Raw genomic sequence first — 25,952 nt, 5'->3', positions numbered from 1 at the left:
CATAATTGGGTTAAATAATTGCTTTCCTGTGTGTTCATGATTAAATTTAAATAGTTATTCGTTTTGAGCCTGATTCAGAGCCTGTTGAATTTCCCAGGAGTCGTTCCATTGACATCAGAGGGTTTTGAATTAAACCTGTAGAATGTAACGGAAAATTGGAGTGCCAGATTACCTCTTCCATGCATCTTTCTAAATATGTTCTTCCCTAATGTGAAAAGTGATCATGCAAGGATTCTGCATTTTTGAAACTAAATTTAATTAATTAGCAAAACGTACTTGAAGTACATGATAACAGTAAAGAACTGGGTATGCCTGTGGCACTACAGAAATAAATAATAATACTTTGATGCAAGGTAAATTAGCCAACCACTTATCACAGAAGAATGGAAGACAGAGAGCTCTGTGAAATCGAAATGTGCATAAGAAATTTATTTAGTCTTTCAGCTTTGTCAAGCATATCAGTCACATATAATTCTTTTTGGAAATGATTGTCTGAAGGCAAATTCCATCTTTGAAGTTTTTAGGTGTTTGACCTGCTTCTCTGGAACATTTTCCTTGTCTCTCCCTTTTGTTAAGGCTTCACTATTATCATTCAAGCCAGGCATAGCGGCTTCAGTGGGATTTTAAATGTAGTGCAAAAATATGTGGCTCTTAAATATTTTACAGTCCAATATCAAATGCACCCATCTATAAACAGGTACCTCCCCCCATAGTCTTTTGTTTTATGCATCCAAGAAGTAGGATGAAATGTTTTATACTGGCTCCAGCAGGGAAGGAGAAAAGCCATCTTTCCAATGCAATAAAAATAGATTAAAATGCTGTGCTATTAGGGCAGCTGTTTAATGCATCATGTAAGAATCAAGCTCTTCAGCTCACATTGTCAGGAAACTTTCTCATGGATCACGCTCAGATATTTTATCAGGTTTTTATCATGCTCAGGTTTTTATCATGCTCATCGTGATGTATTGTTTTGTAACTGTTATGATTTAGTTCTTATGCATGTGAACAGATATATTGGTAATGAGCATTGCAGTAAATCATTGCAGGATGTGACTGGAATATGCTTTTTTTATTTTTTTCTAGCAAATTATTTCAAGTAAGCATGCTTGTTTCTGAATGACCGTTTTTAACCATCAAAACAAAAAGCAGTCAAGTAGCACTTTAAAGACTAGCAAAATAGTTTATTAGGTGAGCTTTCGTGGGACAGACCCACTTCTTCGAAAGCTCACTCAATAAACTATTTTGCTAGTCTTTAAAGTGCTACTTGACTGCTTTTTGTTTTGATAGTGTATAGATTAGCACGGCTTACTCTCTGTTACTATTCAACATTTTTTAACCATGTATTATGTTGTGTAAACATTCTCATTAAAGGGTCAGATAATACATTCACTGTAGAATATCATTTTTGAAAGGTAGATTGGCTGCAGTTTGGGGGCAAATATCGTGGGCCCCAGAGTACTCTCCACATTTTTATACCTATACCACTTTTATACTGTTGAACCATTTTTTATACCTAAGAACCTATTGTTTAAGAAACTTTCTTGTACAGTGGAAACGGCACATAATACAGTATGGTGTGTGTTTTGACATTTAATTTAAGTTGAATTGGTTGCAAGTAGAAGGAACTTTCAGCATTTATAAGCTCCTACAAAGGTGAGAGGTGCCGGTGCTGGGAGTCTGTGGGGTTTATAAGCTTGTAAACACACTTCAGGTTTTCCTTGTCACAGATTCCCAGTTCCTCGTCACAGTTGAGTCTGTTGGCTTCTGAAAGTTCCTTGTACTTGGAGTTATGCTTGATTCCCTGCAAATGGAGCACAGCTCCATAGGAATGTTTTGTGGAGAATTGCAATGCTTATTTCATATAGGACTGAGATTTCCTTATCATTAGGTTTCACTGATTAAACAATATACTACATCTTGCTGTACCAGGAAGCCTTTTCTCTAAAAACTGTTATTGCTTTCTTTGAGAAATGGTGCTGGACAAGTCTAATTTTCTCTGAAAGTGTTCACTCATTCTTCAGTTGGAAATGGTATGAAATAACACTGGTCCTTTAAATAACCCATTGTTGAAAGCGAGCCTTTTGATTAATTTTCTGTGGTGGCTGTGAATTGTATTATTAGTGCTGATTTTAAATTCAATATTTTGCTGATAGTTTCTGAACCATGCAAACTCATTTGCCAAATCCTTTGAGATTCTAAAGAAGTCCAAAACAGGGAACATAATTAAAAACATACAGGTTTGCAAGGATTAGATTTTTATCGGTAAATATGAATAAACATTGTTGATGGTATTTAATTGATTTCACATCACATATGCAAACTAATGAAAAATATTTCCTTTGATAATTAAAATATACAGATAAGTAGGTTCTCTAAGTAGCATTTTTCTTACTTGATTTAAAACTATATACTTTGTTTATTTTGACATTAAAATTTAAATATAATGTTTTAACTGCTATAAAACTTTAACTCTTTGAATCTGTGTCTGCTGTCATTAAATAGTTGTATGACCCGCCATTTTTTGCCTCTGCTCCAGTTTTCCACAATTGTGAATATTGAAATAGTAAATATTAAGTCATTTTAAGCATTTTTGCTATCCATCAAAATTATATATAAAATAATTTTGCTAAGCCTAAAAACAAATAAAGATTTGCAAACGGCCCACAACACATATTAACCTGTTGATTCATCAGTTCTAAGGTACCTAGTTTTAGGGTTTTCCCAAGTGTTTCCAAATAGGTTTTGAGGAATTGATTGGATGGGTTCATTCCCTGTCATTACTGTTGGAATATTAGATATATGCTAAGTTTTTCCGGACTAAGTTCCATGTTCAAAAGCATCATAAGTGTCTAAGTCCTTTTGCCTGTCCATGATAGTCACGCTCGTAAGTGCCCAAGTAACTTCTGAAACTGGGATTTCAGTTCCTAAGTCACTTTGGCAATTTCAGAAATTTTACCTATAATCCTGTTAAAACTTTATCGTTTGCCATCAATATTAAAGGAGACCCATGACTGAAAATAGCCACAAGAAAGAGGTTTTCTTCGTCTTACTATTTATTATGTAAAATCACCAACAACTATGACCACAGAAAAAAATACCTCCACCAATTTTTTTTTCCATGAAGCCATAGCACTTTGCGTATTTTGGCCTGAATTGTTAATATTATAGTTCCAGGAGTTTGTGGTCTAGCATTCAGTCAAATATATGGAATATAGCTTCAGCCCTTCTAGAAATAAAAGCTCTCTGTGGCCATTATTGTCTGCTTTTTAAAACATTTTTTTTTCCTCTGTAAAATAAAAAACAGAGTTTGAATGCCAACCTAGCCAGGATTACTTGGACACTTTAAAGAGACTTAAGGATATATTGAATGAACTGGAGAGTAAAGTACAATCCACCATGAGTGCCATAAATGACCCAAGTAAGGTAGAGAGAGCTTTGCAGCAGACAAAGGTAAGTTTATTTTCACTTTTGCATCTAGAAAGTTGACTGTCTTGATAGTTTACTCTGTCCGAGGGAAGCATTAATGCTGCTGGCTGCTGTTTTTCTCATCCTACAACCTAATGTTTTACCCAGATTAATTGTGATTATAGTGTTTGGTATAACCTAGCCAAAGACACTGGGATAATACCATTTTTTTTTTTTTTTTTTGCTGCATCTCCTTGGAATTTTAGTTGCGCAAGGGATGTATCATCATTTTTTAAAAATCCTAAACTGTGATGAATTACGGCTGTGTGCTATTCAAAGACTTTCAGTCTGCCTTTCAGAAGCAGTGGGCACTGGCCATTAGGTACCATGGAGACAATTGCTTTAAAACATCTATGGATAGAGAAGCAGAAATGTAGCATTTTAAGGACTAACAAAATAATTTATTTGGTGATGAGCTTTCGTTGGACCGACCCACTTCGTCAGACCTATAGACAGAGAGGAGCAAGACTTCACTTAGTATTGCCTGTGTATAAAGTAAATATCTTGTCACAAGTTGCAGTGCAAATGCCTGAACCCTCCCACTTTCGTTCATCTGCATGCGTGTATAAAAATCCAAATGGGGTTAAGTTGTTTGAAAAATTCTCCATCCATTAACTGTTCTCCCCTCTCCACTCCTTTTTGTGAAGATGCTGACTCAGAAGACTTTCTGTGCATTTGTGTAGGAGTGTGGGAGTGAAGGTGGAGGAACTGTGCTGAAGAATAATCACTAGCTATTCTTTTTTTTTTCTTTTTTGGTTTATTCTGTTGAGGGGGCAACTGAGGGTATTAAAATCCCTGTATATGAGGGTGTCATGCTTTACTTACAAAGACAGATGATTACAGCTTTACTTATAAAAACAGCAGGAGTTCTGCAGCTTGTTCTTTTGAAACTGCTGCCTTGCAATTTAAATTTGGCAGAAACCTTAATACATGAGCTGTTGGAAATCAGGAGCTTTTTTTTTTTTTTTTTTTCCGTCTCTGGGACTTTAAGTAGATGTCTATTTAAAAATTCTACTCACTGTCTGTGACTGACTAACCCAAAAGGGCATACTATGCAGGTATGGTAGTATGAGAGACTTCCTTCACTGTTAGAAAGAGCCATGAGTGCCTGTGACATAGACCTTAGGTTGGGATTGAGTAAGGCATCAGTATGCCACCATAATGGGATTGAATAAGACATCATTATGAAGATGCCATTAAGCATCTTAATTCAAAAAACATGAGCCTAAAAACAGATTGATCAGATGGGTCTTTGGCAGTTTATGAATAGACCCCTGCTCAGACACAAAATTAGTATTTGCATCCACAAAAATGATCTGCGGATATCTGCATTCATGTCTGCAGATGTGCATACCTATGCCTAATAAACGGATAGCCCTGGATTTGCAGGACTCTCTGCAGGATAATATGCAAGTCCCAGTCATCAGAGGATATGCAAACCAGGCTGCCAATATTTATTTTCCTATGATTGACATGGTGAATTTTAAAATGTTCATACAGACAAAAACTGCCCTATTACCACAGTACAGCATGATTAGACAGAAAGATAAGCACATATCAGCAGTGGGAGCAAATATTAGCATTTTTGTGGGATTCTTTCAGGGAAAAAAATAGGCTTCAGAATACTAACAAAAATGATCGGTTTAAATAAAATGGTGGTGATCTTGGTCCTCATTTTAGTTCTGTCTCACGTGATGTAACATATTAATTTGTAATTATATTTGAAAATTAGTTATTTGGCCCATCCTGTGACTCTTTGAAACTTAAAATGCATGATGCTGACTGTTCTTACTATGATTGCCCTGTATTACAGCTATTCTAGCAGCACTTAGAGCCAAGGTAGTCATTGTTTTCATTGTGGTTATTGTAACATATTTTGGTTTTTGTGGTGTATGAAATACAGATGGGAAACTGAGGATTAGGGTAAGTCTTAGGTAGGGTGACCATATCTCCCTGTCCTAAATATGGGACAGGGAGACATGGGGGGGGCAGCTCCCCCCAGCTTCACCAAGCCCCAAGAGCACCCCCGGGAGTCCTGGGGAAGCAGCGGCCCCGGGTGCTCCTGGCCCCGAGCCCTGGAGAAGCCGCAGTCGTGAGTGTTCCCGGCCCCGAGCCCTGGGAAAGCAGCAGCACTGGGTGCTCCCCACCTGGAGCCTTGGGAGAGTGGCAGCTGCAGGTGCTCCCTGCCCCCACCACAAGCCCCCGAGGGCCTAGGTATGGGACAGTTTGCCTCTTTTAAAAAATACACAGGGATGCCTTTTTGGCGTCCCAAATACAGGACCATCCCACCCAATACAAGACAGGTGGTCGCCCGTGTCTTAGGTTCATTTTCTGTCTCTTTTGACATAAATTTCTTAATGCTGACTATTTGCATATGTGAACACACTGTGTAATATCACAGTACTTAGGGTTGCCAGGGGTCAGGGTTTTTGCTGGATTTTTCGTCTTTTTTTTGGCTCTTCAATCTCCATTTTTTTTTTAAATCTATGAACAAACGTCCATGACTTGGTAATTCCACCCTTATTTCAGCACTGCTGCTGGCAGTGTGTCTAACGTCAGAACTCAGTGGCCAGAAAGTAGTGGCTGCTGTAACCTTCTTCCCTTCAGCTTCCTCTTTTCTGTTTGGGAACTTAAAATATGGTAACCCAAACATATGGATGTACTTTTCTATGTTTTCCATGCAGACTGTTTGTGATATGCTAGAAGACCAGAAACCCACAATCGATAAACTTGCTGCAGAAACAAAAGCTTTGGAAAAACAAGCTTCTTCTGATATAGCCAAGACCTACAAGCAAGAAGTCAAGCATATACAAGGGCATTGGGACAAGTTAAAAGTCAAATTTTCTAAAGATGTTCACCTACTGGAGGAAATTGTCTCTAAACTGAGAATATTTGAGGTAAAGTGAAAATATCTGAGTTGATATATTTCCATACCTGTTAAAAGGGTCTGTTTTCTTTTCCCTAATAAGCAGAGTCCAGCAGAAGTTTGATTTTATCGTTGAATACACGTTGGCCACAGATCTAGTTAGAATACAGAAATCTTATCACAGGGAATTCTGAGGTATCATAAAGCAGTGGTATTGGCCTCTACCTGTTAAGTCTGATTTACTTTTTCATCCTCTGATATAATTGTTTTTTTACTTACAAATAAAATTCCTCCTTTTCTGTTCCATTCCTGGAATAACAGAGTAAAGAGTAAATTTGCACTTTTGGCTCAGGGTCGAGCTTATTTACTGTGTAAGGGATTTCATCTTTTTTAAAAACACTACACAAACAGTCCTCACCAGCAGCCCTTTGAGGCACAAAAGGAAATATCCTCACTTAAGAATGGGAGGGATTATATTGCCTGCTCTGTGTCACACAGATTTGTTGTGTAAAATCGATTTAAAATTAACTTCTGGGTCGCCATCCCATTTTCAGTTTATTAATCAGTGCTGTCCTTATGGGGAGGCACAAAAAGTTAAAAAACAAAAAATTGTATTGTAAGTTACTTTTCAAAATATAACTCAAAATATATTACTAACCAGGATGTGCAGTTATGAACTGGGATAGTGAGTGCTGGTCACAACAGATTAAAAACAAGTCTGTTGTTCATGGAGTCATTGCTTTGTCTAAACTGAAGAGTATACTGCTTAAGCAGCAGACATTTTGAATACAGATCTGGGTTTCCCTTTCCTTTTTTTTTTTTTTTTTTAAAATACACAAAGTGAAACATTGTGTTTCTGGGAGTTGTACTTATCTGTGCCTTTTCAGGTCACTTATGCTAGTTCCAGATTCTGAATGTGAAGTTTTCTTTGACACCTTTTGCAGCAAGCAAATGCTGACAAAGGAGATGTTGAACTCTTAAATTGAACTACTTAACTGGGAGATTTTCTTATATGCACTAATCATTTTTTTAATAATTTAATAATCACTGAATTATCTCTATTTATTTCTGTGCTTAGAATGTCTGTTTTGTTTGCACAGTCTACATACAAGCTGATTTTCTTACTGAACCACCTCTTTTTTGAGACACAAGGTTCCAGGCAGAGGGGGAAACATGCATGTCTTTTGGTCTTCATTTTCTGAGCTCATGACTTTTAGGAGCAAAGTTATGCACTTTAGGTGGTGAACAAATGCAACTTTCAAAAGAAACATTGATTCAAACAAGGATGTAACAGGATGGATTGCTGCATGGGCTGCTGATTCTGGACCGAAGGCAGTGCTGATTATTCAATGGGCTCTCAGTGGGATCAGTAAATTCCCTATAAAGGGCAGGAGGTAGTTGCTGTTAGGTGGAAATGCTCAGAAATCACAAGCGCAAGGCACTGGCTTGCAGCAGTGAGAAAGATTTGGGTCTTGCAGAGACACTAAACTGTTCCCAGTGCTGAGAAAGAGGGGTGAGAACCCTGCAATGAAGTGGGAGAGGTACTGAGGATGTGGACTAGGGACCTGTAGGGCATATATATACACCTGAGAACTGAATTAAATGGATGCCAGGTGGGGAATATTTTAGTTTATTTGGAACGTCTGAGTTTGAGGACCCATGATAAGGAGAAAAGAGGGGTAGAGTGCTGCAGAAGCACCCCTGAGCGCAAGTGGGTGCTTGGGTGGTGGCCAGCCCTGACACAGGGAACTTGTCGGGTAGGCATATATTTGTCGAAGTTGAGGCTATTAAGACTATCAGTAGTATGGTGTTGTGACGTAGGTCTGGCTTGCAGAATTTTAGTCACGGCTGTACATGTGGATTAAGGTAGGCAAATGAAAAATTGGTTGGGATTTGCTGCCACAAGCTTGGCAAAGCATAGTCAGGGTAGTAAATTGTAGTTCAACCTCCTCTGCAGGGACAGAACCCACCTCTACATGCATATGTGTGTATTTTGCCAGTTATTTACTAATCGTTAGTTCTAGATCTGCAGCTGGCTTCCAGTTTACTGCTGAGTAGCTGGCAGGGCAAGCTGTCTGGGTATTGGCGACTATGCACAGTATTGGTGTGACAGTTGCTGAAATATGGCCCTAATTAATAAACTTGTGAATGGAATTCATAAAGCAGTCTGAAATTGGAGGTCAAGGGGGTTCACACATGGGGAATATCTGTTGTTTTCTATGTATTACCTGTAGGTCCTCTGACCTGCAGTACTGAGATCAGTAGGCGTAGTCTTTCTGCTTAACTAGGAATAACTGGTTTGCTTGTTTGGTTTTTTTTAAAATTGCTTCTTACTAGTTTATGCAGCCCAGAAGCAGGTGGCAATGCGTATCTGCCAAAATGTGCTCACTCTGCTTCACCAAAACTCTCACTTTTTTGCTACTTTCATGACACCAGTCTGAGGGATCTTATAGTGAAGGGAGTGTTGAGCTTGAGGAGTGGCCTGATTCTGTTGATGTCAAAGACAGTCTGTTGTTTTGATTTCAGTGGGTTGGATAAGGCCCAGGGTGAGGAAGTTTTTGTCAGAATCTTGAGCATGAAATGACCCTTTAAGTCATCTATACATTGTCTTTACCTGGGCAGGATTATTCCCTGTGGTAAATTTACCAGGATATTCCCATAGTTTTAAATGGACCAAGTGATGGGATTGCAGCCCAACCCCTTGGTGATTATTCTGCATGCATCTCACTCTTAAGAAGTTTCTCTTAGTATTAAGTTTACCTTTCTTTATCTCACCTCCTTCTTCCTAATTATATTGCCTATTATCATGGCAAATAACTCTTCTTTCAGGAGTTCACACTGTTCAAATACTAGTAGGTTTAGGATGGTTTCCTTCCAGTTCCTTCCTCACTTATCTTAGCAACATATACTTAATTTTTTAAATAGTGGCACAACTCATTGTTCATTTTTTACAGTTCTTTTCAGAACTCTCTAATTTCCTGTAATTGCAATATCTGTCTTGTAACTAGTTGCCATTAAAGTCAGCACTTAATGAAGTCATTTGAACAGTCCCCAAGTTTATCCACTTACATAGGCTTATCCTATGCAGGATTGGGCCCTGGAAATACACTCTATGTACATAGAAAGGAGAGGGAGAGAGAGCAATGTAGTATACTCAGTTATTTATCAGAATTACCTCAGAGATGTGATGCAGCTACAAGCTGAGGGCAAAATTCTCCTTTCTGATCTTCACAGCAGTGTTTAATGTTAATGTACTGTTCTCCCGTGTGTTTGGGACACCCACTGATGTCAAGGCCATTGACGTTCCACTGATGTCTGTAGGAGTCCTGGAGACATAGGAAGAACCGAATGCTGTAGCCGAGTTCTGCTGTGCAGATCCGAGAACAGAATTTGTTTCCCCAGTGAGGACATAGGTATTGGTACGTAGCTTTAATGGAGGGGAGAAGCTTAGGAAAACTGCAAGAGACAGCACTGTAATGCTCTGAGTTTTGCAAGGATGGTGCTTGGGGAAATGTACTTCAAAGGGCTTAAATGTGGGTGGGTGTTAGTCCACTGAAATTTTTTTCCAGTTCCTTTCCCCAGCATTTCCTCAATACTTTGTAAAGCTATCAGTACCTGAATAAAGCTGCCTGTTTGTATCTTGCTATTTCTTTTGAGGAACTTTTGTACATGTGTTGAAGGTCATATCTTAGAATGCTGCTAGGTTAAAAACCATCATTGTTTGAATATGAAGGTTGAAACAAAAACTTCATGGTTAGGACTGGGCAGACAAGAGTGAAGTTTGCATTGCCGGAGAGCGGATCTAATGTGGAAGTGAGTTGTATTTGCATAGGTATTCTATACTGCTTAGTGATGCTGGGTACTGTTGGAGAGATGATAGCAGAGTCAATGGGTTGATTATGTTTTACAGCCATACTCAGACTTAGTAAAAGAGATAGTTGAGAGGGTGGGCAAGAGACATGGGAATGAGCTGAAGAAAGTGAGATCCCCGCTGATGGTGTTGTCATACTTAAGAGGTTAGTTTGTGTCTGTGTAAGGATTCTTGTTTTGTTTTCAATCTGTTTTCTCATGTTTTAAATTTTGTACTGTGCAGTAAATACACACACTTATCTCTTAAAACAAAAAGCAGTCAAGTGGCACTTTAAAGATGAGCAAAATGGTTTATTAGGTGAGCTTTCGTGGGACAGACCCACTTCTTCAGACCATAGCCAGACCAGAACAGACTCAATATTTAAGGCACGGAGAACCAAAAGCAGTAATCAAGGAGGGCAAATGAGAAAAAAATGATCAAGGTGAGCAAATCAGAGAGTGGACGGGTGGTGGTGGTGGTGGTGGCGGGGGGGGGAGGTCAAGAATGAGATTAAGCCAAGTATTCAGACAAGTCACTATAGGGGCTTGTCTGCATACTTGGCTTAATCTCATTCTTGACCTTCCCCCCCCCCACCCGTCCACTCTCTGATTTGCTCACCTTGATCATTTTTTTCTGATTTGCCCTCCTTGATTACTGCTTTTGGTTCTCTGTGCCTTAAATATTGAGTCTGTTCTGGTCTGGCTATGGTCTGAAGAAGTGGGTCTGTCCCACGAAAGCTCACCTAATAAACCATTTTGCTCATCTTTAAAGTGCCACTTGACTGCTTTTTGTTTTGATAGTGTATAGACTAGCAGGACTCTCTCTCTGTTACTTATCTCTTAGTTCTGAAGTCTAAACATGATACATATCATTATCCTCATTTTGCATATAGACAGAGACAGAGAGTGAAGTGACTTACTAAAGGTCTGATAAAAGGTTGGTGGCAGAGCCACTTAACAGAAATCTTGGCTCCCAGTCCAGTGCCCTCTCTGCTGGACTGTGCAACAAGGAACTATGGAATTTCACCTTAATAGTGGGAAGAGAATTTTGTTTTCAGTGGCACTGTGATGAAAATCTGTCTTTAGTTTTCACCATGGGAAAAGGGGGAAGGGAAACATTAATTTTATTCAGCTTTGTTAAACAGTGCATGGCTCTACCAGTTTTAGTGGGAATATTGTGGAAAATACTATTGGGCTCTGTTGGGTCACACTGCAAAGAGGCCATCACACTTGCGCATCCTCTGGCTAGAAGGCAGCGGGAGGGAGCTTTACTTGGAGAAGGAATTCTTCTGTATATATCTAAAGCATCCTGTCCATGGAGCGTGGGGTTTGCCTCCCTACTATGAAGTTGGCAAAGCCTGCCCCTTAACCTGACAGATCTACTCAGCTTCTTGCACTCTCTGTTCTTTTATATCTCCCAGGCAGCACAGATGTAATGGTATAGATTAGTCAGAGATCTCTTCTGCTCTGTGGCTGTAACTGTCCCTGTGTTCTTCCTTGCACAGACTGACTGGGGAGAGAGGTTGAAGACGAGGTTATCCTCCTTTTTTAGGTAGATTTCTTCAGGGGCTTTTAAAGGTCTGATGTTGCACATCCCTTTACTATCTCCACTCCTTTTCTCCATGTGGAAAATGGATGGCTGAGAGTCCTTGAAAGGGATGCGTGAAGTGCCAAGATGATGTGCGAATTTATGCATTGCGTGGAAACCCCACTCCCATGTGAGGGCTAGTCACATCAAATTCAGTGGGAGTATCCACATGCTTTAGAGTTAAGTATGTGCTTAAGTTACTTGCTGAAGAAAGGTTTAAGTTTAATGAAGTAAACTCTTACATATCATACAGAGTGAGAGAATGAGGCAATCGAATGCATAAGGCATACATTTTGCTTTAATTATACCCTAAATTTCCCAACTTGAAACAGATTAAATATACTGAATATCACCAGGAGCCCCTATAAGAATGAGGTGAGACATTTCTTTGCTGTAGGTTAAATAAATATCAAAACAAGAATGTAAGCACGCAAACAAGAGAACCAAATATTACAATATGGGGAAGGCATCTAACCTAGAAAAGAATCTGGGGAGGGAAGAGACTAGAAATACAGTTAACAGCTTTCCTTTTAAAACAATTCATGGGTGAAAGTCCATAGGATAATGAATATTAAAACTTGGGGCCAGATTGTAGCACTTACATGCTTCAAGTTAAGCACATGGTAAAGTAACTTATCAGATCTTACTCTTACTGACTAAACATTTCACACTGACTTGTTGTTTCACTGTTGGAGCTTCCTATGGACTGTTTTGGAAACTGATTTGACAAACCAGTATGATCAGCTGCTGAAATTTCCAGAAGCTGAAGGAGGATCAAAACAATGTCAAGTATCTAAACATAAATCTTTCCCATAGTGGAGCTGAGAAAAAAAAAAGTATTGCAGTTCTTTGAGTTTCCAATGCTGAGTTTTTTTTTTTAAGAAATTGTCAGTATATTATCCTGCAAATATTATCACCACAAGATTGCAGTGAAATAAGGTATATGTTCAATTGTATTGTTTAAGGCACAGCTCTGTGCTGAGTTTTTTGTGAGCATAAAATGAAATTGAGGGACAGCATAGTAAAAAAAAAAAAAAAAAAAAAAAAAAAAAAGAGAGAAAGTGAATAGTTTTTTTCTACAAAGTGTAGCTAACCCAAGGACCTGTTTATCCCAAATATAGTTGAAGTTATAGTAGTAGTTTTCAAATTTTAGTCTTAAATTTCAGTATTGTACATCCACAATTACATTAGACAGGAGGAAACGTTTTTGTTAGCAGGGAAGCAAATCTTCCATCTTCAAGGAATAAGCTAATTGATAAGCATCAGAAGTAACGTCACTTGTGGCCGGATTATTCCATAACTGCACTTCCTCTGGACTATCTGGTAATCGCCATTGTCAGAGATAAGCTATTGGATTTAGTGGATCACCATTGTGATCCAGTATGGCATTTCCTACATATCGGTATTCCTGAAAGAAGCAAAATGCCTCTGGTCCCCTGCAGTAATGAAGTGGGTGCCTCCTTGCTACTACCACTTTTTAATAGCTACATGGTTTACCCTTCCTTCCTGTGTCAGTGCTGTGCAAGGGAGAGGGAAAGGATTCATGGCCCCACCTCCTTGGACGCAGTACATCCCTTGGGAATATGATTGGAGCAGCCTTTGCATTCCTATCTGCAAAGTGGCCTATAGTTGGGCCTCACTCTCACAGAGCCCTCACAAGTAGGGAATGGGCAGAAACTCTTGAAGCCTGTACTTGCCTTTCTCCTCCATATACCTGCGTAGTGGTGTCCCGGTACTTTATGATTGTTCATATAAGTGAGAGAGTGGAAAACAAATCTGTCAAAAGAGAAATTGAAACTGTTAGCAGTTTTTAAAATTGTTACTAAAAGTTGTAGAAAAGCTGTAGTTGCAGGCTGCTCATGATGGAGTTACTGTGTTCAATTCAGGCCGATTTAAAAATCGTTCAGAAGTGGATGGATGGTGTGAAGGACTTCTTAATGAAAGAACAAGCGATCCAAGGAGATTCTGAAGGGCTTCAAAAGCAGCTTGACCAATGTGCAGTGAGTTCTGTTGATCTAAGAAACCTCGTGCAATACTGTATTTCTCATGTTTATTATTTTGCTGCTATTGTTAAACAGGGTACATGACACATCCAGTAAAGCATGCCAAAACATTCTTTCCCTTTGTCTTCATCTTTTTTTTTTTTTTTTGGTTCAGGTAGTATTTCTTCAGCAATCCATCTGAGCCTAATAACACATTGTGCTTCAGAGAGCTTGTTCCAAGCCCCCCCCCAGCATGAAGAATATCTTGCATAATTTAGTTTCATAACTGCCATGATAGATGGGTACGTTCTCCCCACATTTTGTGAATGGGGGAACGGGGTCAGAGGGGAGAAAGTGGTGATAAAAGAAGTCCTGTGCAGAGGTCAGGGTATCACATTCAAATCTTCCAATTCCCTGGTTCTGGGCCTCAACCACTAGAGTATTCATCCTTCCCAGCCAATATCTTGCAGCGTTATTCCTCCAGGGATTAAGAATTTAGGCTGAGAGCCTATAAATAAATAGGACTCTGAAATGTAGTCTGATTGTGTATCTTTGCCTTAGTTGCTGGAAATTTAGGCCTGGCAAAAAGCTGATAGATTCCAGTGGGATGATATAGTCATTTGGCATTTTTGAATATTAATTAGTGGTGTAATGCCTGATTAAAGTGGGCCATAATAAGGTTGTGTCTGTCAGGCTTCAGACACATTGTTTTGGTACAATTTCTACTGATGGGTACATGGGGTAGGATTGATATTTATTTTGGGCTCCAACAATCTTTAATAAAAGATTGAGAAAAATTAAAATGGAAAGAATGCATATCTTACTGCTATCTTACAAAAATAAATGCCTAATTCTAGTGTACTTCCATAATAGGGCTTATTAATATGTTCTTTCTTTGATACATGTTTAGATATTCGTTAATGAAGTGGAAAAGACTGAGCTGTCTTTAAAAGAGATGAAAGAAGTAGAGTCCACTTTAAGAAGCCAGCCTGGTGTAGGAGTTGATACCTGGGTAAAGTCTAGGCTAGCAGATTGCCAGGCACAATGGGAGAAACTGAGCAAGCAGGTCAGTAATTGATAGTATTAATATTTATGTGTTTTATATTGTCTGCGACTGTAATTGTTTCTTGCTTTTTTCCCACAGTAAAAGCATTAATGGGCTAGATGGGTAACAGTGTCACAGTAGACTAGCAAGCCTTTAAATGTTACATTATAGTAATAAAATCTGTTCGAAAAGGAAATGAATAGCGCTCTGACCAAAGCAGGTGTTTCATTTGATTAAGTATAATTTAAGTCATATTTTTATATGTTTTATTTTTTAATGATATACCCTTTTGGTTCTGTTGAACAAAACAGCCTGCAGCGTACCTGTTTTCTTATCAAAGAAGTCTTAGAACATTGTTCTAGTGACTGCATTTGGAGCTGGGTTGTGGCTGTCGGAGGCAGATGACCCTTAGCTTATATTTTAAAGTAACTTACTGAGACCTTTTTGAATGAGAATTATGGAAGCCATATAAAACAGGTAGCTGACAGGGACCCATTGCTTTTTGTCCTTTTTTCTTTTGTACAGACTTCACAGAGGCCATCTCTTCTGTAGTTACCACCAAGTGTTTTGTTCACACTGTTACTCCATCAGCTTTTACATAACTAGTGCAATCCCAGCATTTACAATATAAACTAGCTTTACTCCTCCTCCTTTAAAGTGTGGGTGGGTGGGGGGTGGAGTTTCTCTTACAAGACCTTTTGTCAGGATCTGCTAGTTTTCTCTCTCTCCTTCTGCCACCTGCATTTCCTTTCTGTACATCCAGTGTCCTCATTAATGGATGAATTTGCTTCCCATCCCCAACCTGAACTAATTATCAAAAACTCCTCTTCTTAATCAGGCTCTGCATGAGGCCCAGTTAGCTAAACGGGAACTAAAGTTCTGGTTCAGTTGCTGATTCCCAGCACTCCGTCACAAGGCAATATTTTTTTCATTTTGCACTTTGTCAAATCAGTATTTCGCTTTACAGAAACTTATCAAAGATACAGTTTGTTTAAATTTTGGTTAATTTTACTTCAGTGCATTGTTAATACTGGGCTCCGTTAGTTATCCATTCAAGGTAGCTGAGGTTCAGAAAGTTTAAATCCATTATTCTGATATCCAGTATCATTGCTGTAGATCTTTTTCTTTACATTTTTAATTGCTTGTAGTTCAAAGATTATCTGATTTACCAGTTCAGTGTACCAGATGCTTATCTCATCTTTTTCCCCAGCAAGCAGTTGTTGGTCTTTCTTCAAGTTTCATGTGAGACCTGGAATTTTATTCCTGACACTGGGTGCCACCTAATGTTAGACTAATCCTTCAAAATCCTCCTGAAAACCAACTTCTTTTCTGTTAGTTTTCACTACTAACCTTGCCTCCTTCTCCAGTCTTTAATCCCATTGTGAGTTCATATGTCATCTAGATAGAAGATGAGCTATACACTCGTGTCATAGTCTCTATATTGATAATTGCTAGAGATTTTCCTTCAGCTGAAGTGGCAGGGCATGTACTTTTGGAGCAGTAGAATCTGTGTTTGGCCATTGTGTGCAACATAGTGACACCTGTGAAGTTCCTAAGTGGTTACTTGTTTATTAACAGAATAAATAATAGTATTGACGTCATCATTGGACACAATGGACTACCTACAATAGTATAAACAAAAAAGATATGACACAGAAGGACATATGATATTCTCAAGTACATCAGAAACGAAAGATGAACTTTTGTCCCCTTCAGATCTAGGTCTTCCTTCATGGCTTGGTCTGCTTAAAATAGCTCAAATTGATTAGTTTTGAATTTCTGAACCTTTTTATCTAAAACGAGACCTGTGAAAAATGGTCTGGTTGAGGGAATTTAATTACTTGCACTTGAATTTTAGTCTGCTTTAAAATGCTTTTTCAACATCAAATAATGAGACCATTTTAACTTGAATTCTTTTGGTTGGCATTTCTAGATTGTTAGTCAGAAAAACCGGCTGTCTGAAAGTCAGGAAAAAACAGTGAACCTGAAAAAGGATTTGGCAGAGATGCAAGAATGGATGACACAGGCTGAAGAGGAGTACTTGGAGAGAGATTTTGAGTACAAATCTCCAGAAGAACTAGAGAATGCTGTAGAGGAAATGAAGGTCAGAAATACTAGATCATTTCAAAGACCTGGTTATGCACAAACAAAACACAACACTTAGGTAAGGAAAGCTGGGAGATGGGGACTTGGCCTGCTCCACCTGTGTAGTGTTCCCAGTGGTGAGCAGGGTTGGTGTGCTGGGACTTGCCCTGCTCCTGGGCCAGGGAGCCATGTGTGGGAGCTTGCAAGCTCTCACCTCCTCTCCCTGGCAGAAGCAGCAGGTGAGGAGAGCAGGGCAAGCCCCCAGCACACTCCCTAGGCCTGGCTGGAGCACTGGGTGGAGACGGGCAAGCCCCTGTACTCTGGTGGGAGCAGAGCCAGGGTGGGACTGGATGCTAAGTGGGAGAGCCTGGGCCCACCCATGGCTGTGCCTTTGGTGTCTCTGAGCCATAAAATTGTAGTGTGATAAATTCCAGTACACCATATAAGGCACTGTAAGATTGCTTGGGTTAGCAATTCCTTCTTCACCTGTATCTCCATTGACTTCACTTTGTGCTCTTCTCCCCTATCCCTTATTGCCCAGGGGTCTTTTGGGGTCCGCATTCTGTTGGCACGAATATTTGCCAGCCAAGATTTAGATCCCCTTATCAACAGCAGATGTGCTTAATCTTCCACTGTGCTCTCCTCTCCCGATAGCCCATTCTGTGTGTATCTATTTACTGTACTTGTGTCCATATTAAAATGCGGACAAATGGGCTTTGACCAAAACGTATGCAAGTCAGAGTATGGTCCATTGTTGCTATGCATACGTATGAACCTTTTTAACCTATGATTAGAAAAACGTTTAATGGCTAGCTATCAGCTAAGCTGAGGTTGATGAGCTAATATGTCTTTTTTGACTAGAGAGCAAAAGAGGATGTGTTGCAGAAAGAAGTGCGAGTGAAGATTTTGAAAGACAATATCAAGGTGTTAGCTGCAAAAGTGCCATCTGGTGGTCAGCACTTGACATCCGAACTTAACACTGTGTTAGAGAACTACCAACTACTGTGTAATCGGATCCGAGGGAAATGCCACACCTTAGAGGTATGATTTGTAGCTGTTAAATTAATAAAACCCAGGACAAAGGCACAACAAAAAGCTGATGATACTTAGAACCATTAAATCCAATATCTTTTGTGTACACACAGTTTGCCCTCATTTTCTTTTTTTGGCATAGGTTACTGAAACTCACAAGGAACCACATCATTTTGCGTTTATTCTCCTTGATAGTATAGTGTATTGCAATAAAAGTTTATCCAGCTTAGAAGTTTTGTCACACAGCTCAGTATCTATTTGTCACTGTTTGCAAAAGGACAAAAAGAATCTCCACAGAGCAACACTATTATTTTTTCTTGTTAACATTAACTCTAATAATAAAACTGAAAAAGCATAGGCTTGTGTAGGATAGGAGTAAATGTGGTTATTTTAGAAAGGGCAGGTGAGTGGGATTGTGTGATAATCTGAGTGTATGTACACTGTAATTTTGTAGGTAAGTTTCCTGTGATGCATTGTGTGATTTGCAGCTTTCTAGATACTTGGTGTTATAAAAGACTGTTGTGTCCAGGAGCCAGTTAAAAACTGTAGAACCTACTCTATTGCCTAATTGATTTTTTTGTATTTATGAGTAGTTATAATGCTAGTTCTAGAATCTTAAGGAAATCTGGTCACATTTAGACTGCTCATAGGTATCAAAATAAACACTCTTTAGACTAATTTCAGTTTTCCCCTTACCTTTAGGAGGTGTGGTCCTGTTGGATTGAGCTGCTTCAGTATCTGGACCTGGAAACCACTTGGCTAAACACTTTGGAAGAAAGGGTGCAAAGCACAGAAAACCTGCCTGATAAATTGAACACTGTCAATGAAGCTCTTGAGGTATTAAGGCCATCCTATTGGATGGGTGACTGTTCAGATAACTCTGCCAAGAAATGTATAAATAAACCTCAGTTGAAGACAAAAATGTATATTGAACTTTTAATTTCCTGTGTCGAATGAATTTATCAGCCAGTTAACACCGTCATATCTGGCATTCTGTTATCTGGAACTCTCAAATAACCAGCATTTTAACCACAAATAAATTTTAGTTGTGTTTTTCTTAAGTATAGTATAATGAAGGTAAATACACATAAATATAGCAAATACAGTATAAGTTTACAGTGTGCAATACTACTGTTAAAAATAAAAAATAAATATAAGTATATGGAGATACACGTCAGAGAACGGGAAGGGACTTTGGGAGGTCATTGAGTCCAGTCCCCTGCCTTGTTGGCTGGACCAAGCACCATCCCTTACAGTTTTTAAATCTCTTTGGCCCAGACCCCTATGTGGCCTCCTCAAGGACTGAACTCACAACCCTGGGTTTTAACAGGCCAATGCTCAAACCACTGAGCTATCCCTAAATAAATAAAGTACTCTGCATACATTTTGTTTGTTTATGATCCAATCTTGTTTTTCTTCAGTGTTATGCATTGCCAGGTATACCTGTCTGTTATCCAGCATATTTGAAAATCTGGCAACCTCCCACTTCTGGAGCTGCTGGATGTGAAAGAGTTTACTGCAGTTAAATTAGGGTGACCAACCTTCCCATATTAGGTAGGATGGTCCCTGTGAAAAGGGACAAATTGTCCTGTATTTAGGCCCTGGGGAGCTGGAGGTGGGGGCGTGAGCACCCGCTGCTTCCCCAGGGCTCTGGGGTGGGGATGGGGGGGAACGCCTGCAGCAGCTACTTCATCAGGGCTCTGGGGCCGGGGGCATCTACAACTGCTGCTTCGCCAGGGCTGGGGATGGAGGGTGCCATTTCCTGGGGCTTGGTGCAGCCAGGAGGCGCTCCCCCCACCCGCCCAACTCCCTGTCCTGTATTTGGTCGCCCTAATTTAAATCTACATGACAGATAACTGTAAAGATAATCTGAAAAGATGACCATTAGCCTTCCTGGTTATTGTACCTTGTGTCATCTAGAGCAGGGGTCGGCAGCCTGTGGAACGTGAGCCAATTTAGAGCAGCACGTGCTGGGGGCACTGGCCCCTCCCCCCCCCATGCAGGGAATTGGAGCTGGAGACCTGATGCAGAAAAGGGCCAGGGCCATAGCTCCTGCATCAGGACCCCCACTGTGGCACAGGGCCTGGGGATGGAGGCTTCTTCCTTCCTGCCAAAACCCCCTCCACATGGCGGGGCTGGGTCCAGAATCTCCTTTGCTGGAGCACCCCCCCCCCCAATCCTCAGGGCTGGGGCTTGCTGGAGACCCCCCACAGGGTTGTGGCTGGGGGGCGGGAGCTGCCTCCACACCATGGGGCTGAGGCCCCCACCAGAGCACAGGTACTGGAAAGTTTCTGTTTAAAGGAAAATTCATGTTTTTTTGTTGTTGTTGTTTGACATTTGACTGCATTGTTCAGAAGCTCTCATTATAAATGTGTATTTTACAGCATTATTCATAAGAATTATAGTGCAAACTGACATGTTACAGATGGGCTGTATTGGTTTATTGATGAAGCTGTTGCAAGTAGGGCTATTAGTGACTGTAGAAAGTGTTACTGGCACTCAGGCTGTACATAAAGGTCAAATTTCGGCACTCTGCTTCAGAAAGGCTGACCTTAGTTCTAGAGATAGTCTCTTGTTATTTTCTGCCCCATGAGAATTGCTAAGACTCCCCAGTAGCCTGCATCATGGGGTAGTTGTGAAAAATAAGTGCTGTGATTTAGGTGTTGAAAACATGATGATTGTTGAGCTTGCCCGTTACAGACACTTCAAAAGCAGTGTTTAACTCATTCTGTCAGAACACCGGGACATTTGGAACATAAAAGCTGCTGTGCATGCAGCCAAAATTTGAGTTCTAAAAACAAAGGCAAAATTCAGCGTCCTAACTGTTGCAGTCCTTCTCCATTATTTAGTCCCTGGAATGTGTCCTGCGTCATCCAGCTGATAATCGAACCCAGATTCGGGAGCTTGGTCAGACGTTGATTGATGGTGGGATTCTTGATGACATCATCAGCGAAAAATTGGAGGCTTTCAATGCCCGCTATGAAGAGTTAAGTCACTTGGTAAGAATTTGGGGCAGGGAGGGAGGAACCCTTTGTGTGTCACAGTCGTCTTCGCATGCTCAGATTGGTTTGAAAAAAAGCTGACGTGGTTTGGCCATTGAAATCACGGACACAAGATTGAAAGGCTGTACTACAGAAAAGCATTCACTATGGTTTCAGGCATAATAAATTTAGAAAATTGCTGCAAGACTCAGATATGCAGTAATTTATTCTTGTACTAATTTTTTTATTCTTTGGAAAAGCTGTGGTATCTCTTTTACTTCATTTTCCAAATAGTTGTGACCAAGTGGGAGACTTCATCCTCAGAACTTAAAATGCTTTCTGAAATGGAGTTCATCCCAATAATCAATTTAATAATCCTTTTCTACTATCCTAAATTCTAGCAGATGAGAGATGCTTATGGTGCTATACTACACATTCCTCCTAAAACTGAAAGAACACTGAAAGTTGCCTTTTTAATTCTTGAATATGATTAGAACAAAGTAAAATTGGAACAACATAAAATTGAAATCAAGTATGTGAGGAAGCTATTGCAAGAGATGGTTATGGTTTCCTCTGATCTTTAAAGTCTGAGTTGTTCATTTTCTCCTCCTGTTTTGTAACATGTGGCCAAAAGGGTTCATGTGGCCTTTGGATAGACAAACAAGTGACTCTGGAGTAGAAGCAGAGAGGTTGTACAGGTTGAACCTCTAATTTGGCAATCTTGGGACCTGACAAGTGTCAAATGAGAAAATTTGCCTGATCGCAGGAGGCCAATATTGGCTAGCAGCATTATCAACACTTCTACTGCTTACAGAGCTCTTAGACATTTAGGGGTAAATTACAGCCAAATAACAACACCGAATACTGAGAGCCAGGACTTGTGTCTGGAAACAAACTTTATGGGCTCATGGGAAACTTGGCCACACCCATGATAATTGGTCATCCAGCCTCCTGAAATCATGCTGGATTTTGGATGTTGTCGGATGAGAGTGTGCCGGATTAGAGAGGTTCAACCTGAATTACTTCTGTATTTGGCAGTGTTGTGACCGCTGTTGGCATACTATGTGCAGCTTTCTGTTCCCAGTTCAAGAAGGATGTTGCTATATTGGAACAGGCTCCACAAAGAGCCATGAGAATAATTAAGGGGTTTAAAAGCAAAACTATTAGTGACTTTAAAAAGTATCAGGACTTTCAAGTGCTAGACTTGAGGAATTCGACCTGTTTATCAGAGTAGGTTAAGAGGTGACTTGATAACTCAAATCTGTCTACATGGGGAACAAGTATTTGATAATTGGCTCTTCAGTTTTGCACAGAAAGGTGTAACACAAGCCAGTGATTGAAGCTTGATGGGATAAGGCATAAACTTTCAACAGTTCAGGTAATTAACCATTGGAAAAATTTGCTGAGTATTGTGGTAGACCTTCACTGGCAATTTTCAAGTCATAACTGGATGCTTTTCTAAAAGATCTGGTGGTAGGAATTATGCTGCTGGATCTCTGTGTTATAAAGGGCTGTGTTATAGAGATGATCAGATGGTATGATCGCGATCATGCCACCTAGTCTTGAAATCTGTGAATCTATTTTAGATAGAATGGGCAGTGCATTGGTAGCTACATCTCAGTTTATTAAATTTAGTCATCATAACCACAAAACCCAGCCTCCTGCTTGAAGGATAAGGAGGGCAAAGAAGCATCTAGTCTCATTTCAGTGTATTTGCATAATTGGTTGCACAGTCTTGGAATGGTGTGGGGGAGTGTGTGCTTTATATGTCAATATTATGTATAGATTTTTTTTTCCACTCTGGTAATTTCTTTACAAATAACCCACTTTCCTGGTAGCTGCATTGATGATGTGGTCTAGTGTGGTAATTGAAGTTAGGTAGGTATTTGTTTTCTGTGTGTGAGTGGTAGGGGAACTGGTATTCATTTGTGAGGCATGAGACTGCAAGTAACATTTCCTTTTTGGTTTTTTGAATGGAGCAAAAAAAGAAATGCAAGTCTTTTTTCAGCCCTTAATGAAGGAAGAGCGTTTATTGTTCATAAAGGAGATATACGTTTGTATACTTGTCAGGGAGAAATAATTTGATGCCTGTTACAAACTCCCCTGATCCTGTGCACTATCCAGTTTATGAAACACATCTAACTCTCCATTTTGCCTCCATTTGCTGAGATTTTTTTAAAAGACTTTTTTCTCAGACGTAGCGTCAGAATTTCTCTTCTGTGTTTCTCTTATTTATTGTCAATTACTGGTAGAAGCTGCGCATCAGTTTTCTAGGTGCTGGATGGAGTTCCTTTTCATGGCTATTGTTATGTGTGTGAATTTTTAATTCTGAGACAAACCTTAGAAGTATTTGTGCTGCACAATGCCTCCTTGTGCTCTCTCCCCACCTGTAGGCAGTGAGCAGGCAGATTGCCTTGGAGCAGCACCTTCAGACCGTGAGGGAAACTGACCACATGCTGCAAGTCTTGCAGGAAAACTTAACAGAGCTGGACAGACAGTTGACCTCATACTTGACTGATAGGATAGATGCCTTCCAGATGCCCCAGGAAGCCCAGGTATTCAGCAGAGCTTATTCACCGCATTAGCTTCTCAGGTGTTTGATTGTGTATGCTGATAGATTACCTCCTTGGAGTAGCACATTCTGTTTGTGTGGGAAGGAGGCATTAGAATAGGTGCTGCAATGGTCCTAATGGCGTTCAGTCTCGTAAGCAGTCATCAAAGTCAGCATCGGCTTCAGAGTATTTACAACACACTGTCTCAAAGTGGATTTGCTGCTTGATATCTGACATTCCCTGTGGGTTTTCTATCCTTTTATCTCCCTCCCCCCTCCTTTTTACCTATCGGCAGAGAATGCAAGCAGAAATTGCAGTTCATGAATCCACCTTGGAGGAACTTAAGAAAAATGTACGGTTACTGCCCTCTGCTTCCTCGGAATGCAGGTCCCCTCGGGGTGGAACTCAGCTGGATGTTCTGCAGGTAAAGAAATCCCAGCCGTGAATTTAGGCTCTGGCAGCTTCCAGTTGTAAACCACTTTTGTCCACCTGCCAATCATTTAGTGCAGTCAACCAGGTTTTAAAAATATGTGATTTACGTGGTCTAAACGGGGAGCTGAAAGTAGGAGAGGGGTTAACCAATATATTAAAATATCTTAAATTTCTTAGGGTGGAATGCGTAGAGCCAGAAGGGATGTTTACTTTTGTGTGTGTTGTAGAGTTTGAGGCCTGTCTAATTGCAGAGGAAACATGGAAAAGTATGTATCTTGACACGTGAAACACGGAGACGTACGTATCTCATAGAGCTGGAAGGGACCTCAAGAGGTCATTGAGTCCAGTCCCCTGCACTCACAGCAGGACCTGTTACCATCCCATACTCAGATGAAAGCATACTCTAGTGCTGAACCGTTTAATTATATTAAAAGGAAAAAGGATTGGAGCACAAGAGGAGAAGCCTTAAACATTGTTTCAAAGATCAGATACTAATTTTATTAATTAATTAATCCTTTTTTGTGCTCTTGCAAACAGAGGAAACTCCGGGAGATAGCCACAAAGTATCAGCTCTTCCAGAAACCAGCCAATTTTGAGCAGCGCATGTTGGACTGTAAGCGGGTACTGGATAGTGTAAAGGCAGAACTCCATGTCCTGGATGTGAAGGATACTGACCCTGATGTAATCCAGGGTCACCTGGACAAGTGTATGGTAAAGTACTTTTATTGGTGAACTTTTTCCAGGTCTTGTATTTTAACTCATATACAACAATCTTTTTCTCTAAAAAGAATTGCCTTGTATTATTGTCTGTAAAATCTTGTACTCTACAGAGGTTGCTAAAATGTATTTTTCTCTGGTTTCAGAAACTGTACAAAACTCTAAGTGAAGTGAAGCTGGAGGTGGAGACTGTAATCAAGACAGGAAGGCAAATTGTACAGAAACAGCAAACAGACAATCCCAAAGGAATGGATGAACAACTCACTGCACTAAAATTTCTTTATAATGATCTAGGTGCACAGGTAAAAGTGACAAATATATATATGCCATATAAAATAGAGTATTTATTTATTTTTCCCTTTTTTTAAATACTTCTGCGGGAGCAGTGGTCGGTTTTTTGATTTCAGAGTTCCAAATTAACGTTGTGCCCCTGCAACTGGCTCATACAATTCTAGGATGCATCAGGTGAGGTATTTCTAGTAGAGATAGGGAATTGTTAGTTCTGACCTCATCTGGAATACTGTGTCCAGGTCTGGTCTCCCGTGTTTAAGAAAGATGAATTCAAACTAGACCTGAGAGTTTGTGCTCTAGAGAAAGCAGACCTTAACAACCGTCTACAGAGACAGTGTTTGGAACTAACATTCATATTCAAATTTGACACATTAACACGCGGTTTGACAGGGACAGCAATTACCTGACCCAGTATAAGGATTCTTTCACATACTTTGATGTTTGACCTAACTCTTAACTTCCACACCCCACTCTTTCTGCTCTTCTTTCTAATTTGGCTTCAAGGCTGAGCTTGATAGGCATGAGAATGGGATGAAAGTGCTAGTAGCAAATGTCCACATTGGCCAGAGACTGGACGCTAGATGGGGAGGGCTCTGAGTTACTACAGAAAATTCTTTGCTGGGTGGCCATTGGATGTTGCCGAAATATTCAGGGTCCAACTGATATGATTGGCATCAGGAGGAAATTTTCTCCCAGGTCAGATTGGAAGACGCTTTTTTTTGTTTTGGCCTTCCTCTGCAACATGGGGCATGGGTCACTTGCAGATTTAAATCAGTACAGGTGCTGGATTCTCTGTAACCTGAAGAAAAATTGGGAGGGGAGATACTCATCTCTGAATAGCTTGTCATCTATAAAATAAATACCATATCTGTCCTAGGGAGGGATGTATGGTATTTTTTAACTGCTTAAAGCCTTCTGCTGTAATCACTGGCTGGGCCTTAGAATTTTCTTTGTCTTTAAAATAAATAAATAGATACATAATAAACACTTCATTTTGGGAATTCAATTACTCAGTCACACATGATGGATCCATGACAGGAATGGGTGGGCGAGATTTTATGTCCTGC

The 25,952-nt window shown here is 40.0% G+C and overlaps 1 protein-coding gene across 5 annotated transcripts in view; it reads left to right on the top strand.

The window, feature by feature from the left end:
• UTRN (utrophin) overlaps positions 1 to 25,952 on the top strand; it is a 560,266-nt gene that overhangs the window by 181,930 nt on the left and 352,384 nt on the right. For all 5 annotated transcript variants that reach the window (XM_074990438.1, XM_074990437.1, XM_074990436.1 and 2 more), the window contains 12 exons: positions 3,305 to 3,450; positions 6,150 to 6,362; positions 13,655 to 13,768; positions 14,661 to 14,816; positions 16,729 to 16,899; positions 17,742 to 17,921; positions 18,615 to 18,749; positions 20,762 to 20,911; positions 23,287 to 23,448; positions 23,741 to 23,869; positions 24,415 to 24,588; positions 24,741 to 24,896. In XM_074990438.1, the coding sequence (XP_074846539.1) occupies positions 3,305 to 3,450; positions 6,150 to 6,362; positions 13,655 to 13,768; positions 14,661 to 14,816; positions 16,729 to 16,899; positions 17,742 to 17,921; positions 18,615 to 18,749; positions 20,762 to 20,911; positions 23,287 to 23,448; positions 23,741 to 23,869; positions 24,415 to 24,588; positions 24,741 to 24,896 (1,886 nt within the window). The remainder of the gene's footprint in view (positions 1 to 3,304; positions 3,451 to 6,149; positions 6,363 to 13,654; positions 13,769 to 14,660; positions 14,817 to 16,728; positions 16,900 to 17,741; positions 17,922 to 18,614; positions 18,750 to 20,761; positions 20,912 to 23,286; positions 23,449 to 23,740; positions 23,870 to 24,414; positions 24,589 to 24,740; positions 24,897 to 25,952) is intronic.

This window comes from Carettochelys insculpta, chromosome 3 (genome assembly GCF_033958435.1).
Source record: "Carettochelys insculpta isolate YL-2023 chromosome 3, ASM3395843v1, whole genome shotgun sequence".
In the NCBI taxonomy this organism is placed as follows: Eukaryota; Metazoa; Chordata; order Testudines; family Carettochelyidae; genus Carettochelys; species Carettochelys insculpta.
This window is presented reverse-complemented; position numbering and strand designations above follow the sequence as displayed.